This window comes from Ictidomys tridecemlineatus, chromosome 7 (genome assembly GCF_052094955.1).
Source record: "Ictidomys tridecemlineatus isolate mIctTri1 chromosome 7, mIctTri1.hap1, whole genome shotgun sequence".
NCBI classification, from domain to species: Eukaryota; Metazoa; Chordata; class Mammalia; order Rodentia; family Sciuridae; genus Ictidomys; species Ictidomys tridecemlineatus.
Window position 1 is genome coordinate 15758008 of NC_135483.1, and position 17915 is coordinate 15775922.

Sequence of the window (17915 nt, forward strand, 5' to 3'; positions counted from 1 at the left end):
GATTGTACAGATCTTGCATAACTGAAAACCTATGCCTGGTGTGCTATATAAACAAAACCATTGAATTCTCAAGGATAATATACATTTTTAATTATTTTTTTAAGAATATCTTCAGGGCTGGGGCTGTAGCTCAGTGGCAGAGTATTTGCTTAGCATGTGTGAAGCAATGGGTTCAATCCTCAGCCCACATAAAAATAAATAAAATAAAGGCATTCTGTCCATCTATAACTACAAAAAATTAAAAAAAAATAACTTCAGCTTTAGGCCATTGAAACCACATAAAAATAGACTAGATGGCAAGGGATGTTTGAAGATTGCCATACACTTTGTATTAAGATACCCATAAAGGGAACAGAAAACTTATTACAAAGAGTATCTAAATGTTTAATTTACACTAGGGCCTTCTAATTCATGTATCTTACCTATATGTAATAGTTAGGAAACAGTGACAATTATCATTTTAGGTAAAGAAAGTTGATAGACTGACCCATGGGCTATTCTGTCTTATAGGACAGAAAGTATAGGAACATAAAGCCCTCACCCTCAACCACACTTTATTCTTCCTTTGCTGTCATTCTTAGTGGTTATGTAGCCATTTCTCGGTATCTTTAAAGGACTAGTTCTTCAAACAGTGGGTTAGTAAGTCTGTATAAAGAAAATTTGGGGTGCCGTCCTCCCAATTATCATTATATACAAATAAATGTAAATAAAACTGAACCCAAAGTAGAAAAGTACTTACCCTCATTACATGTAATATACATATCCTCCTAATTTTTAAAATGTTCATCATGACTCACTGAAGTGTTATGACCTACAGTTTTAAAGGATGCTTCCTTTCTGCTGGGTTAACGCCATGATTGTGGTACACATGGTATAGAAGGCCAATTTTAAACTTACTTGATGCTGTTCTTGGTTCTGTTTCTACCCAAGTCAGCTTTAGCACTTTGTCTCTAATTGCTGCTACAAAGTTTTTTCCTATTGATATTGCTAAAAACAACTGTTAAGCTTATTGTTAAATTAGTACAAGGTCTTCCTTTATGTGAAAAAAATATTATATACCTTTAGAACAGAATACATCCTGGAAATTTAACCATTCCTTTTTTGTTTTGTTTTAGTCAAATACTGGAGATAATGTCAGCAGTAAGAGATGAAGATCCACTTGAATTAGCCAATACACTCTATAACAACACCATTAAATTATTTTTTTCCTGATACTGGTATATCTTCCATTTTCCATCATGTATGTTACAATTTCATGATAAAACTGACTTTAAGTTTTAATAAAGAAAATTCTCTGGATGTCATCTAAATGGGTATCATCTTCAATTTTATCTATAAAATCAGATCAAGATTTTTTAATATCATTTAATGCTCTAGTTTAAAATGATTAGATCACACACCTATTTTCACTGTGTAATCTAATCAAGTATGAAAATATAATTTTATAATACTTCAAACAGAAAGACTCATTTTACCTAAAAATTAAATAGTACATTCTGGTCTATATCAAAGCTTAGTTGATATAAGCCTATTGCTCAACTTTCACAGCCTCTGTCTCATGACTTTTAAACCCAGCTCAACTACATTGCTACTCCAAGTTCAAAAAAGTTCTCAGTTGCATCTAGGTAGCTCATTTTTCTCTTAGTTCTAAAACATTTTATAGCCTTCCTCCTCTGATCCAAACTGTCTTTCCTTGACTTTAATGTGATTTCCCGATTTGCAATTTCATTCTCCCACCCGTTTTAAAGAAAAACTAGGGTCCAGAGTTAGATACATTATATAATTTCATTGAGGAATTTTTGGCACAGTTGACGCACTGTATGATTATTTTATCTATTAAAAAGCTATTTGTTCAAATTTTGTCATAAAAACGTGAAAACATTTTATTCTATGTACAATAATGTACACAAATTTAAATAGGTCACCAAAGAGACCAGAAGTAATTAAAGAGGTATATTTACAGTAGCACATCACAGTAAACGGAAAACCATTCACAGATTCAACATTGATACTGTTTTTGTGCTTGGTTACACACTGAAGTGAAGCATATTACTCCATTTTGGATGAACTGAATTTTAAACAAATACCTCAATGATTAGTAAATGCTATTTTAATCAGTCAGTGTCATCATTAATAAATTCTTCAGCTGCTGCGCCTGTGTGCTGAATCTCTCCATTTCTTTCTCTTTGAACATCATCATCACAATCTGTACTGTCGTCTTCGTTCAGTTCCCTGTCAGATTCAGCAGCATCTTCCCTTATAGCTTCCTCTGGATTTTCATTTTCATTGGGTGCAATAAAGCCATTGTTGTTAGAGATATTTGCATTATCTTTGCTATCATCTTCGATGTACACTTTTTGATGGCACATTGGACAAGTATCTTGAATGTACAGCCATTTTCGAAGGCAAAGTGCATGGAAATAATGATTACATGGCGTAATACGAGCAGATGTTGTAAACTCATGATAGCAAATTGCACATACATCATCTATTTCTTGCAAGCGGCTCCCTTTTATTTCAGGAAGTGAATTAATTTTCTTCACAGCAGTTCTACGATTCATAAATGTCTTCCAGCCATTCTTTGCTTGTAAGTAGATGTTAAAATAGGCATGTAGGCACATCATACAAGCCCGGATTTTACTTCCTGACTCAAACATCATAGTATAAGCCCCATTTCCAAACATTACTACTCCAAATATAAATTCAATAATATTGCCTGTTGAACGAACGTAGTAGACGTAATCATCAAGCTTTTCCCAGAGGACATTATAATAGCCATCAATCATGAACAGTGTATAGACAGTGAGAGAAACAATTACTTTTAAGCAGAGTTCCACACAAAAGGCTGTAACTGCAAACAACCATGTATTTAGTGCATAATGATGCCAAAGAACATAACTAAGTAAAACAGGAAGAATAAACAGGCAAGCAGAGACAAACAGAACAGGAAAATGTCTACGAAAAGATGATACATGGGAGGCACTGAGAGACATTAATACAGGGTCTGTCATTCCATGGATGAAATGCAGGACTGCAGTTAATAAAAGGCACATGTTTCTACTTAAGCGAATAAGTCTCTCTTCTGGTCTTAGCCCACTTAAACCAGTCTGAAGAGCCAAAATAAAAAATAAAACAGGTGCTACAAAGCCAAGCCGCCTGTCATCTTCTTCAGTTGATCCAATAAAGGCCAATATTCCAAGTCCCAAATAATGGGCTACTGAGGAAATTACAGCACTCATGCCCAGGACAGTTAGTGTAGAATCACATCCACTAATTATAAGATTGCAAATGAGGTCCCAGAAATCATCCCAAGAAATGAAAAAGGACTCAGTTTCATTTGCCATCCTTAAAATGTACATTAACACTGTAGCCTGAGCTGTAATCCTTGTTAGCCAGAAGACTCGAAGTATATCTGGGAAACGAATCCTCTTCCATGTGTCCTCCATCAATAACTGTAATCCATAAATTCGATACATGTGCCTCACTAAAAGATAAACATATCGTGTGGAATAATAAAACCACTTAAGTTTCACTGCTAAGACAAGCACTGTATTTAATATGAGAATCAATGAAGAGGTAAAAACTAAAGTCTCTCTGATATGTAAGGGTAGCTCTGTGATTAAGCCTATTACAGGAACCAAGAGATCCAAAATAATTAATTGTGAATAGATGGAATGAATCTGGAGTAGTGTGATGTATCCAATTCCAAATGTTAGCTGTAAAACAATGAGTGCCATCCATAATGAGGGCCCTTTTCGAGGAAGCAGCTCAATTCCAAAAGCTGATGTGTTGTAGGCACCATAGAAGTCAATGTGCAAAGAAGCATAGTAATTCACCAACACTGAAGTTGCAGCTAGTAGAAAGGCTGAGCTGTACATGTAAAACTTGAAAAGTGATCGCTGTGACAAAATAAGAACAATACTGGATACAAATATACCTAAAAAAGAAAAAGGAAAGGTCATTTGAATGAAATGTGTTTTATACTAATAATTATTACTTAATTATGAATATTTCCAAAGTTATGAACATTAAGCCTTAAGACAACTTAGGCCTGTAAAGTCAAGGTTAAAAAGCAAACCTAACAATAATTTTAAAAATCTCACCCCTTTTTTTCTAATTTCCAAAGTAAATTCCATCATACTATATGTCAGGCATGAAATTCCTAAATTATCTTCAGGACACATTTGTAAGGATATGTATCTTTTAATAAGTTAAAAAAAAAAACTCAGAAGAATATGTCCTTTGTAATTTCATAATCATTGAAAATTTAACTCCATCTAAAACTGTTAATTAAAAATATCCAAAATGGAAAACACTTGGTCCATTAAATCTTATAATTCTTTCATTTAAAAAATCTTCAAGAAATAAAGTTTAAGTTTCAATTTCCTCCTTTTCTTCCAGTTGTGAATCCTGACCAGCTCTTATATTTTTCCTGATCCTTAAATTTGAGCATTATCCAAGGGTCCAAATTCACTTTTTTTTTTAAACATATTTTCCTTCAGATTTCAAAAGTGCAAAGTTCCCTTTTCTCTATGCATTACTGAATTAATTTCTTCAAATAGCCAACCCTTTTTATTCTTCAAATTATACAAGTAACTTTCAGAAAATCAAAACACATTAAAAAATAATAATAGTAACATTCCTCTCCTCCACTCCACATGTGACTATCATATAAACAGCCTGATGACATACAGTGGCCCCACCTTTCTTTGTTCAATGGCAAAAAATACTTTTTAAAATGAGATTATAGGGCTGGGATTGTGGCTCAGCGGTAAAGCGTTCGCCTAGCACGGGCGGGACCCAGGTTCAATCCTCAGCACCACATAAAAATAAATGCATTGTACTGTATCCATCTACACCTAAAAAATAAATATTTTAAAAAATGAGATTATAATAAGACACATTTTACAAGGTTTTAATTTTGGGAATGACATCCAAATATTCACCTAGTTCAACTCTCTTATGGTTTGGATTTTAAATGTCCCCCAAAAGGTCATGTGTCTAAGGCTTGGTCCCCAGTGTATCAGTGTTCAGAGATAGGACCTTTGGGTCTTATAAGATCCTATGAGAACAGGAAGGTTCCGACTCCATGAATGGATTAATCCATCTATGGACACTTCATTTAATGGGCTCCTGGGAGGCGTTGGAAACTTTTGGAAGTGGGACCTGGTGGAGGAAGTAGGTCATTGGAGGCATGCCCTTTCAAGGGGATATTTTGTCCCTGGTCACCCTTTCTCATCTCCGTCTTCTTCCACATGATGAGCAGCTCTGCATTATCACAAACTTGATTTTTCAAGCAGCCTGTATTTTGTGAATGCCTTTAAAAAACATAATCCAGATGACAGAACCATTTACTTCTCCAGTGAGTAGTAATGAACTTATTTTGTAACACAGATTGAGGGTTCCATTGATGCACAAGATGGAATCCTTGCCAGCTATCAGGGACCTATTGTTTAATAAGGTAGATGATACAGATAAGTACAAACTGAAAATGAACTTAAAGGAGGAAAAGTTTATTTTGGCTCATAATTTCATAATGTTCAAAGTTAAGAAACCATACCTTGAGATACAGAAAAAAATGACAAACTCCAATTAAACATCTGCCTGGCCATTGTACTTCATGTTATCAAGAAAGAGGTTGCATGTTATAGTAGAAGCATTTCACAACATGTTACATGTAAAAGCCAGGGCATGTTCCAGTTGCTTTAAGTGATGACTTTGCCCATAGACTTAAAATTTATCCTGTGTCTGTGTTATAGGTCACTTGTGAAAAAAGCAAAAGGACACAAATGACTGGAACATACATAAACCTCTGAATAATAATGACCTGCTTCTCGATCCCAATAGGCCTCTAGTATGGTCCCAAAGAGCAGAGATCTGGGCGCTTTCAGTAGAAATGGATTTCTTTTTCTTTTAAGAATTAGAAACTTTTTCCATGCAAGGTAACAAGGAAATGGAATGAACTGTGCCTAGTATATACTATATGTGATCTTACTTTCTCTATGTGGAAAAATAAAATTCAGTACTGTTCCTGAGACAAAGATGAACTAATCTTCTAAGTTGAGTCAAAATAAAAACAAAAGTTCTATTTTATGCCACTTAAAAAGGGAGAAAGTCAACAGGGACTATAAATGATTTTGTCAACGTACTATTCCAGTTGGTAAATTAATCATCTCCAGTGACTATTCATGAGCTTTGCTGTAATTTTATAACCAATCCTTTTTATTCTCATGTTTTTTCTCTGAAGGTGATTTTTACACTCAAATAAAGGAATGATTTGGGTGTTAGACACTTCTGGATAAATAGTACCATTCTGCTTTATGCAAATATACCAAAGCAAAAAAAAAAAGGATAGGATAGGATTAAATAATGTAATGAGACTACAGCCTCAACATGTGGATATGACCTAGGAAGTAACAATCTGGAACTACTCTTTCCTGACTAAATCACACTCCCAAGGTATAATAATGAGTAAACATTTCGAGATTAGCATACTTGTTTTAATTCCTACCCAAAGTTGGTTGGTAGATGAGGTTTTTTTATTTGTCTTTTTAATACTCATGCTTCTATATTTGAGATGTGGGAAGAATCAGCTCTCATTTTACAGAAAACAACATCTACTTTCCAAGTAATAAGTCTTCAAAGTAACAATCTCTCTGGTGATCTTTAGGGAGTACCGTTAATAATATCAAAGTTTCCTTGCATTTTCACAACTTTAGACGTGAAACTCTTGGTATTTATCCTGTAGGTCTATGAAAATAAAGTCCAGGGACAGCTTTTTAGTAAGACTTATAAATGACCAGCTTTATAAAGAAAAACCACCTTGGGACACAGAGAAACCATAACTCAGGGATTTCAGTCCAATTCTCCAGTGACCATAGTTTCATTGAGGTTGCTATGGATGAACTCAATTCGTGAAAGGGTTCAGGACCTTTTCAATCTGGATTCTGGATTACCAAAACCAAACAAAAATAAGAAAATGAGGAAAAAACGAGGAGAGAAAAAAAACCACCATGCATTCACACAACAGTTAACTCTTTTTTGTGTGTGTTAAATCTGTTCACTCTCAACCTCTTCAAACTTATGGTTAAAAATTAGGAGCTGGATGCGGTGGCACACACCTATAATCCCAGTGGCTCAGAAGGCTGAGACAGGAGAATCACAAATTCAAAGCCAGCCTCAGCAACTGCAAGGCACTAAGCAACTCAGTGAGACCCTGTCTCTAAATAAAATACAAAATAGGGCTGGGGATTTTGGCTCAGTGGTTGAGTACCCCGAGTTCAATCCTGGTACCAAAAAAATAAATAAATAAAATTAAAAGGAAATAAGATATGATATGTACAGTTCTTCAGATCCCTTAAATAACTTTAAAACAATCTAAAGCAAGCTGTGGAAAACACTTCAAGATCTGACAGAGAGAAGCACAGCAATAAATGTGAATAGTACTTTTACCCAACACAGCCCTAAACAATGAAATTTAGGGCAAAGTAAATAAAGCATCTTGAGAGGTTGTTAATTTGTTAGTATATTTGATAAAGAAAAAACTATATCATAAAGACAAATTTGCTATCAAGCTGCCATTTTAGTTTTTAAACCCTGATATTCTGAGTCTTTTATTCATGACAGTTTTGTTTTTGGGTGTTCAGAATGTTGGTGCACACCTGTAATCCCAGCAACTCAAAACGCAGAGGCAGGAGGATCACAAGTTTGAGGCCAGCCTCAGCAATTTAAGACTCAAAATAAAAGATAGAAAAAGCTGTAGATATAGCTTAGTGGTAAAGCACCCCTGGTTAAATCTCCATTACCAATAAATAAATAAGTAAATGAAATTTTGCCTTTGAACTAAAACTGTAACAAGTGTGTTTTTATTATAAGTACATAAACATAGATTTAGGAAAAAAAAGAAAAAGCCAAACCCTATTGTGGCATTAAATGAGGAGTTAACCAAGTTTTTCTAGTCTCTTACTTATCTATAGTACTGTGAAATATATATTTATATTTGATCATCATCCAGATTCCTAACACATTGCTCCTAAAATCTTTTGAATCCAGAGTGACAAAACTGTTTTGTATACTAAGGAGATGGATGAGGGGCTCCTGGATAGGCTCAGATGGGGACTGGTTGACAACCAAACAATTAAAAGCCTGTAATATTTGATGCCATTCTCACCCCCCAATCCTGAGGAGGTGAGAAGGGTTGAAGGTCAAGTTGCTAAATCAGTGGTCAATGATTTAATCAATCATTGACCATCATAATCGTAATGGAACTACCACAAAACCCCAAAAGGACTGGGTCCTGCGGCCTTCCAGAGAGCTGGTCACATGGAGGTTCCTGGAGAGTGGTGGGCCCAGAGAAGGCATGGAAGCGCCACACTCCTCCCCTTGTCCTCCCTGGCCTATGCATCTTTTTTATCTGATTGTCCAGTTTTTATAATAAATAGTAAATGTATGTAAAGCATTCCCCTGAGTTGTGAACTGCTTTAGCATACTAAGTGAACCAGGAGAGGGTCATGGAAACCCTGATTTACAGATCAAAGGTCAGAAACACATGCCACAACCTGTGTTTGTGAATGGTACCTGAAGTTAAGAGGCAAGCTTGTGAAACTGAACCCACAACCAGTGGGTTCTGATGGTACATGTCAGCATTAAATTTAAGGACACCCAGTGGTCATCCCTGAAGAATGTGTTGCAGAATTGGTTGATAGTAAGGAGAAATCCACATACACATTTTGGTGACCAGAAGTGAAGCATTCTAGGTTGGTGAGAATAGGATAAACACTGGGGTTTTTTTCTGTATTATGCTATTTTACTAAGTTTCTTGTACATCTTGACAAACTATTAAGCACACATGCATATATACACACCTTCTGTTTTTGCTTTTTTTTGGGATGCTGTCTTTTGATTAACAGGTTTCTAATCTTAACCTCATTTATCAATCTATTTTCTACCTTTGCTTTTATGTATTTTTAAAGTATTTCCCCCTTATGCTAAGGTTGAAAAAAATCCACATTTCTTCTAAAACTTAAAGGTCCGAATTTTACATTTAGGTATTAGGTTCACAAAGAACTGACTTTATAGACATGAAGTAAGGTCCAGTATAATATTTTCCATGTAAATAAGTAAATGACCACTAATTAGACCATATTTAACTCAATGTGATTCAATTCTACCTTGAAACACATCAAGTTTCTATATATAGACTGTTGGTCTATTTCTGGACTGTGTATTCTGTACTACTGGTTTATTTTGTCTATCCCAGCTATTTTCAACAAGGGCTGAAGTTGCCCCTCAGAGAACTTACAGCAAAATTTAGACACAGTTTTGGCTGTGTGTGTGCATGTTGGGGGTGTGCTACTGGCATACAGTGGGAAGAAAAATCCTACAATATACAGAACAGCACCTTCCCAACACAGAATTACCCTGTCCGAAATGTATACAGTGCCACTGTTGAGAAACACCTGCGGCACCAAAATTAACTATCTCATTCAGTACCACAAATAACAATTCTCATTCTTTTCAAGAACTCTATCATATGGCAAGGCCTAATACAAAGAACAGATTTCCATCTAATACACATTAAAGTTTGGGCTTCTTGTTGTTATTATTTCCAGTAGTGCTCAAATGAGTATCCTTGCTCACAGCCTTTGTACAGCTATAATCTCTAGGTCAAATCCACAGAACTAGAACCATGAGTTCAAAGGTATAGAGAAAATGTCAAGTTGACAGTGCCAAATGGTTTTATACAGAAGTTAGGACCTACCAAAACCATATAAATTTTCCTTTTTCAAATAATAACTCTGCCAAAAGTACTTCTTAATCACAACGTGAACTCTTTACCAATCTAACGAGTGAAATTCTAATAGGAATGTATTTATTAAATGCTAGACGAGGCTAAGTCATGCTTTCTTTTGCTTAATGACCACGTGTATTTTGTTTATTGTGAACTGCAAGGCCCATGTGAGTATAAGGTTTTTAAAATTTTTTTAACTGACAGTAAAACTCTTACTATTTTCCCCTCAGTTTGTCATTTTTAAGATTTTTTTTTTTGGGGGGGGTAAGTCTTTGCTGAGGATCAAACTCACTCATGTTAGGCAAGCCCTCTACCACACTAAGCTATACCCCCAGCCAAGGATTTTTTATTTTGTTTTGCCATAAATAAGTTTTTCATTTTTTATGTACTCTTATTTGTGAGATTTCCCCTGTCATTTCTGAGTTTTCTTTTATGTTCAGAAAGCCCTTTGCCAACTCAATGAATTACCTACCACCATATGAGTAATACTATTAAAACAAACTTCTATGCTTGCATTTTCTGTCTTGGATATAAGTTTGCTCATTCAGCATTATGCTGCTCTGAACTGAGTTTCATTTAGCATTTAACACTTGTTAAGAAAGAGCCTTGGGCTGAGTTGTGGCTCAGTGGTTGAACGAGTACAAGTCTGTGGCACTAGGTTTGATCCTCAGCACCACATAATAAAATAAAGGTATTGTGTCCACCTAAACAACAACAAAATACACTAAAATTTTTTTAAAAGACCTTTAAATTCTTAAACATTCTATATAATGTCCTATGACTTTATCTGAAGCTCCAAAATGAGATGCTTTACCTTCTGACCTGCTAAAATCTCTAATTAGTTTGATACTCAAAGTACAGTTGCTGTACCCTTTTGCAGGCAGAGAGGAATAAACACTTCAAACACTACAAAAACAACAACAACAAAAAACTGGTAATGTGTGAAAAGGTGAGATTGATAAGTTCTGACTAGAACTGAGGGAAAAAAACGAAGAAAAATTAATTTCAACTACCATTAGTATCTTTTTTAAAAAAATATATTTGCTTTATTTTATGTGGTGCTGAGGATTGAACTCAGTGTCTCACATGTGTGAGGCAAGCACTCTATGGCTGAGCTATAACCCCAACCCTACCATTAGTATCTTTTACACACCTGCCTGTCATTTAAAAAAAAATATATATTCGCTTTTATTTAGAGTTAATGTTTTAGCACCCAAATCAGTAACTTTCATTCTTACAAACATGAAAAATTAGCACAATTACACTGGCACGATATAAGGAACAATCAAGATGATAGATTTGAAAAATATTCCTCACAAAAACTGACCCAGAGAATATTCTGAGGTCAAAATTTTCAAATAAACATTTTGCTGATGTCTTCAAAAGACCAAAATATATGTAACAATGTATGATATTAACTGAAACATTAAAATATTTTTTTAAAGTAAAGAAGGTTACTAACAGCTAACACTTACATAGTGTTGTTTTAAAAGGTTACATCCTAACTCATTTACTGTTCTAAGCCCTAAGAGATACCACCATTATCCATCTTTATAAAAAGAATACAACCTAGATACAGAGCATTTAAGTAACTCACCAAAAAGTTCTTCTGTAAACTTTCAAATACAAAACTTCCATGATTATTAAAAAAAAAATAGAAAGCATAAGTAAAACAGATTACTTTGCTTAATGTTCTTAAATTACAAATGATTTAATTAAGGAAAACACTCCTTTTTTATTAAAGCTGCATAGGCTGAAGCTCAACAGAGTACTGCACTAAAGTACCAGGTCCCTTAGGGTTCTCAGACAATCTGTAGTTATGCCATAAGGATGTTCAAGGCAGTGGCTCCACTATTTCTTGAGTGAATATGCAGAATTCTATCAAACACAGTCCTATTTTTGCTACTAATAACAGTGATAGTACACTTTTCTGAAGGAAAGTAGGAATGGCTGGAATTAAGCAGCCAGGGGGTTATTAAAAAGCCTTGTGCTAAAAAACACCACATTTACAGGGTTTAGTTTTAAGATAAGCCTGTGGGCATTAGTATACTGTGCTGTATCTGAATTTCAACATACTGAGGAGGAAAGTAAACCACACTTAATGTCAAAGGATATTTAAGCCCAGGTTCTGGCAAACACATACCAGCTGTGTACCAACAGCAAAACACTTAACCTTTATGACCCTCAGTTTCCTCATTTGTAAAATGAGAATAAAACCACCGACCTCTGAGGGATGTCTGATGGTTAGGTTAAATCATATCAATGAAAATACTATGAAAAAGTAAAGCCCCAGACTATTGTAAAATGTTACTTATTGCTAAGAAAAAAATTTAATCTTCATCGTCACTCTTTTTTTTTTTGTAAGCATAAAGCAACAGATGGCTTGTGATTCTTTCAGAATCAGTTGGGTGGGTAAGGATCTCAGTATCAGCCTGCCCTCAGCAACTCTTCAAAAGCACTAGCCGGCTAAAGACTGATCACAAGAATTACCTCATCAATAAAATTTGCCAAGTTTTGATTACTGAAAAAAATTCTTTTACACACACACAAATGCTTCTCACTCTGGTGATGTACATGAAGATGGAGATGGAGAGTGAAACATAAAATGCTTTTGACACTCCATCCACATGCAGAAGTCCCTGCTGCAAATGTCAGGGCCTTCTCCGTTTCTTCATGCAAAATGTTAGGACTAGTTAGAAGCACACTTCTAACAAGAAATCGTGAGGGTTTTTGGTAATGGCTTCAAGGTCTGACATTCAAAACCCTGTCTCCTTGGCTAGGATGTCATTTACCGCAGACACTTCACCCGCGGATGCAGAAGTGACAACACACAAAAACTGCATTTTAAAAAGGGGGACACTGAGGCCCACACATTGGCACAAGTCCAAGGTCACACAGAGAGACCAGGACAAGCAGAGTCGCTGTGTTTTTCCAAGGCTGCCGCAGAGGACGCGGTAAACGGGCACTCGTGCCCCTGGAGAGCAGCAGGCGGGGAGCCGCGCTCAGGCAGTCTCGCTGCCCCTCTGAGGTGCCACGCTCCAGCGGGCAGCCTCGCCAAGACCGCTCGGCTGTCAACTCCGAGACTAGTGTCACTTCCTGCCCCCGCCGCCCCGCCAAGGGCCCCTCTGGGGCATCAGACCGTGGTTCCCAAAGGCGCGCGCCCGCCGGCCGCCAGGGCCACGTCTCGGCCGGCGGGCCGCCCCGTCTCCTTACCAAGGAGCCGGAGAAAGATCTGGAGCACGATGCAGAACCGGCTTTGGCTGGAATCGTAGTAGGAGTTGAAGATGGCGTCGATGATGTAGAGGCAGGGCACCCGGAGCGCCACCTCGAGCGCCGCCCAGACCTGCTGATGGGCCATCCGCACCTGCTGCTGCGGGGGCCCCACCGCCGCCATGAGCCGCTGCCACACCGGGGCTGGGCGGGCCGGGCCGGGCGCGCGGGGCAGGGCCCGGGACCGCGGCCGGGGCGGGGGCTGGGCGGGCGACTCCGCCCCCACCCTCCCTCCTCTCCTGTCTCTCGCGGCCCGCCCCGCCGCCCGCTCGCGTCTCCCGAGCTGGAGCAGGCGGCGGAGGCGGCGGCGGCGGCTGAGGCAGCGGCGGCGGCGGCTCCCCGGGAGGTCTCTGGGTGTCGGTGTTTCCGGCTGGCTATGGTCTGGCTCCTCCTCCCTCCACCGCCTCCCCCGCCCGCGGAGCCACCATCTTGACCCCGCCTGCCTCTGCCGTTGCTGCTGTTGCGAGGCCCGGAGGCTGCGCCCGCGGTCACGCGAGAACGCGGAGCCCTCGCTGCTCCCTGCGTCATAATCGGGCGCTCCCCACGCCGTCATCGCGCACGCCCAGGAGCGACTCAAAGGGTTGCCATGGTTTCCGCCCGTCTGCGTGGTCCGAGCGGTCTGGGCGCCACCGTGTGGCACACGCCTTCTCGGAGGCGCCCTGCCTCAGGTTTGTCAGTCACCGCGGCGGCGTCTACCTAGCGAGGGACTCCATGCTTCCGGAGGCCGAAGTTTTCAGCCGTTTTATTAGATCTCATTAAGTGTCCCATAAACATGCTTCTTGCTGCTTGGGAGAAGAGCCAAAGGACCTACCCCATCCCATTTGGAGGCCGGGTCTCCGAGACGGGAGCCGCGGGAAGGGAAGTATCTGCAGCTGCGAGGCCACCTGGGTCCTGGTGAGGGCATCGCAGCGTGGCTTCTGGGCAGCCGTCGGGAGGCTATGGGCTGGGTGTGGGGTGCGCGGCCAGGAAACACCTCCTCTGTGCCCGTCCCACTCCTCTGGTCCTACCCAGATGGGCGGAACGAGGACATTCGTGGCCTCCTTTTATTAACACCTAGGGATGATCCCGCCGGTCATCGGTGACAGTCCTGCTCCCCCACAAGTTGAAGCTTGAACATTAGAGAAGCACAGCAGGCAAGCAGATAAAGCAGGGTTTATTTAATAAGGGGTAACGGTCGACTTCTCCTGGGAGGAAGAAGGGGGCCATAGCTGGCATCCTGGTTTCCCCAGGAGCGAGGTGTTCTGCCCTTTTTATGTGTCCTAGGCTTGCTTTGTTCCCCTGCCCTCTACCCCTATGTTTCTCCTTCCTGCCTATGTGACTAGGCCCAGGAATGTTCCCTGGGATGGCCAAAAGGTGGGAAAAGCGGGAACTGAAAGGGGCAGGGCAGGATGGAGCCCCTTTAAGTAAAATGGAGCCACATTAAGTAAAAGCCTTTTAGCTCCCTCTAGGGTGGGGCAATTCCTGGGACAGGTTACCTTAGCAACAGGTTGGCGCTGGGGTAGGTTCTTGATTAGGGTGGAGGAAGGGCTCTGAAGGAATTAGCGTTTCAATCCTTCAGGGGGCAGTCTCCAACTTCCCTGACTCACTCAAAATGGGCCTCCTTGATCCGACCTGACTCCATTTACCTACCTATACTGACGGCCTGCTTAATTCTGGCTTCAGGGACACTGTGGCCTAATGATACCCCAGTTACCGTGAGGAGTCCTGCTTCCCCAAATGCTGAAGTATAATACCAGAGAAGCACGCAGAGGCAAGTGTAGAGTGGAACGTAAAAGGTTTTATTAAAGGATAGCAGAGAAGACTTCCCCCAAGGAAGAAGGGGATGAAAGGCTGTATCTTGGGATGGGGAGGTCTTATCCCTTTTATATCTAAGGTCTTTTTTTGTCCTCCTACATTCCTGTCCTTTATTTTGCTTATTTCCCTCTATCCTGCATGTGATGGGGGATGCAGGTGGGAAGGCCAAAGATGGAAAACTGGTGGGCCTATTAACATTTCAGGCTCCCAGGTGTAGTTCTGATTTCCCCAGGCTCAGATTGGACGCCATTTTCTTTATTAGACTCAATATCAGACCCAATTTGCCTATCTACACTAACTACTTGACTTTAAATCTGGATTCACTAAGAACTCAGACCTCTCAGTCTTTGATATCTTGTCATCAAAGGTGAACACACCTGGACCATCCTTCCCTTCCTCCTGGGGGAAGATGAATCCTTTCTCCTACTTTCTTGCCTATCCATGTCGTTTGAATCCTCTGGATGTTATCTTGCTTTTCCTTCACCAGCAAATGAGAGTTAAGCTAGGCCAGTGCCTGCACTATAGACCCAGCTGTCTTAGACTAAGTAAGATAAAATAGGAAGCAAGAAGCCTGGCTGCCTTGGGCTCCTAGCTCAAAGCGCATTGCACAATCTAGTTTGTATCAGGGATAAATGGGGGTGGTTATCCTCTCCTGAGATTATTCATAAAATTGCCAAATTCTTACAAAGCCCTTTTTCTCTGAGTGGAGCTATCTGTGGTAGGAAGACTGGATCCTTATCCAAAGTCTTTACTGCAGTCTCACATTTTTAATATTCGGTTTTCCTCTGCCAATAATGATTGTCAGACTAGGCACTGTGCTAAGGCTATACTTTTACTTTAATCTTTGCATTGACCTTATTTTGGTAGGTAGTATTATACCTGTTTTACAGAGGAGGTAATTGAGGTTTAGATAAATTGCAAGATTACAATGGTAGTAGTAGGTAAGTATTGGGCAACTAATATGGCCAAAGCCAGAATCAGGATTTGACCCCAAGGCTACCTGAAGCTCAAAACTTTGGCATCTTTTTTCCTTTTCATCAATAGTCAAATCTTCAACCAGACTGGATCTCTTCTTCTGTCTTCACAGTCTCTTAAAAGCATCAGTCCCTAGGCTGGGGTTCTAGCTCAGTGGTAGAGCACTTGCCTCGCATGCATGAGGCCCTGGGTTCGATCCTCAGCACCACATAAAAATAAATAAATAAAAATAAAAATGTAAATAAAAAGAGTAGCAGTCCCCTTTCTAATGTTATTTCACTATCCTAATTCAAGAGCCTCCTGTAGCTTGCCTGGTTTTTGTAATATCCTCATTACAGTTGCTATCTTTTTGAATCCAGTCTGTTTACTGCTGCCAGGTTAATTTTCCTAACTGCACATATGGGGAATAATCTTGTGGTTATGACAAAATTCCCAAAGGAAGGCAAACCTGGTAATGTGGGAGAATTATGAAGCCTTATGAGAACTTCAGAGAGGTAAATTAGCTACTCAACTCATCCCTTATTCCTCCCTGGGTGCAATTTAAAGCAAAAAGAATGAAGTCATTATGGAGAAAAAGGTCCACAAGGAGTATTCTTAAAAATGTAGTAGAGGAGACAGGAGGTGAGTACCACTGTGTTCATGGGCTTTCCTCTTATTTTTATTTTAAAAGTTAAGTGTTATAAATATTAAATAAAAATATTTTAAAATGAACTACTTTATTCCTTTGTTATCAATGTTTTAATTTACTTCTAATCTTAATTTGAAGTAAAATCTTATTAGTGGAATAGTTTCCATTTGCTCCCTTTGGTAACATACTAACAAAACAATTAGAATGTTCCAGAGATGATTAGCATGGCCCCTGGCCAAGGATGACATGGAAAAATGCCTTCTATTTCATAAAGCCTTCCATTTAAAAAGGAAGGAGAAGTTGTTTCTAACACAGATTAATTAGTGGTCACATTGTCATTCTTCTCTTACATAGAACTTGGAACAAGTCTGTAAACAATGACTTCACTTTCCCCAACTTTGGAAGTTTGAATAAAATTCTGTCAAGTATTTAAAAATACTACCTTAAAACTAAATTTAAAATATTACCTTAAAATGAAAGTTGTATAGATGAGGAAATTTATAGAGAGCAAATTCTTAAGATAAATTTTCAAATAGCTGCAATTCACTGAATCTAATTTTTGCTTGTTTTCTACATTGTTTGAACTTTGCACAACTCCATTGCACCTTTATCACAATGATATCTGGAAGAGTGTGGTGTGTGGGTATATATTCACACATAGAACACCGCATTCAAAAATACAATCTGTTCATTTGGCTTTTTTAAAAAAATATTTTTATTGTCAATGGACCTTTATTTTATTTATTTATACGCAGTGCTGAGAATTGAACTCAGTGCCTCACACATGCTAAGGAAGCACCCTACACTGAGCCAAAACCCCAGCCTCTGTTCATTTGGCTTTGATGTTTCAAAAAACCTTTTTGCAGCTTTCAAATCTTTTATATGAAAGATGGGTAAAACCTAGATTGAATTTTCAGAGGATATTCATTAGTCAAGTTTATATTTCAAGCAACAAAAACGGATTCTTGACTTTCTTAAGCAAAAAGCAAATTCATTAGAGATTTATTTTGATTATTTTTCAAGTCCCAGGGAAAAGCATCCAATTGGTTAATTTTATTGGATCATATACCTGTACCTAGCTTCCTTAGTAGGAGAGAAAATGTAATGTGGTGTCCAGATATCATTGAGATAAAGGAGTAATGGAAAACAAGCACTTAACCAGAACGCCACCACCATCACCACCCTCCCACATATAGACACTTCCAACAGTGTGTTAAGTATTTCCTTCAAATGGAAGATAAGGATGCTGATATGAAGAGCAGGGACTGAGAGACAAAATACATATTATAACTTTGTCTCCAAACTTGGAAATTAAAGTAAAACTCAAACATGCCAATCAAAATTCAACTATTAGAATCTTCTGGTTTTTAAAATGCCAAATAAATAGAAAGAGTCTGTGTTTAGTTAACAAAAGAGAATATATGGTATTTGAGTCAATATTGGGTGTATATTGACTAA

The 17915-nt window shown here is 38.8% G+C and overlaps 2 protein-coding genes and 1 pseudogene across 5 annotated transcripts in view; 2 read left to right on the top strand and 1 right to left on the bottom strand.

The window, feature by feature from the left end:
• The window catches only part of Tatdn1 (TatD DNase domain containing 1), a 33129-nt gene extending 31819 nt beyond the window's left edge, over positions 1-1310 (top strand). For all 4 annotated transcript variants that reach the window (XM_005316171.4, XM_021724316.3, XM_078016726.1 and 1 more), the window contains one exon: positions 1116-1310. In XM_005316171.4, the coding sequence (XP_005316228.1) occupies positions 1116-1212 (97 nt within the window). In that variant the 3' untranslated portion in view covers positions 1213-1310. The remainder of the gene's footprint in view (positions 1-1115) is intronic.
• Positions 1311-1857: 547 nt separating this feature from the next.
• Positions 1858-13579, bottom strand: Rnf139 (ring finger protein 139). Its single transcript, XM_005316173.2, has 2 exons — positions 13004-13579; positions 1858-3937 (listed from the first exon to the last, which is right to left on the bottom strand). The coding sequence occupies exons 1-2, from the start codon at positions 13182-13184 to the stop codon at positions 2115-2117; spliced, it is 2004 nt and encodes a 667-aa protein (XP_005316230.2). The 5' UTR covers positions 13185-13579; the 3' UTR covers positions 1858-2114.
• A 3054-nt stretch (positions 13580-16633) lies between these two features.
• LOC120883802 (U6 spliceosomal RNA) lies at positions 16634-16724 on the top strand (annotated as a pseudogene).
• The last annotated feature ends 1191 nt before the right edge of the window (positions 16725-17915 follow it).

Excerpts from the sequence above, each read along its gene's own strand:
- Rnf139 (XM_005316173.2), bottom strand. The coding sequence starts at position 13,184 with ATGGCGGCGGTGGGGCCCCCGCAGCAGCAGGTGCGGATGGCCCATCAG. Across the intron at positions 3,938-13,003 it reads GATCTTTCTCCGGCTCCTTG|GTATATTTGTATCCAGTATT; the intron begins GTAAGGAGACGG and ends TTTCTTTTTTAG.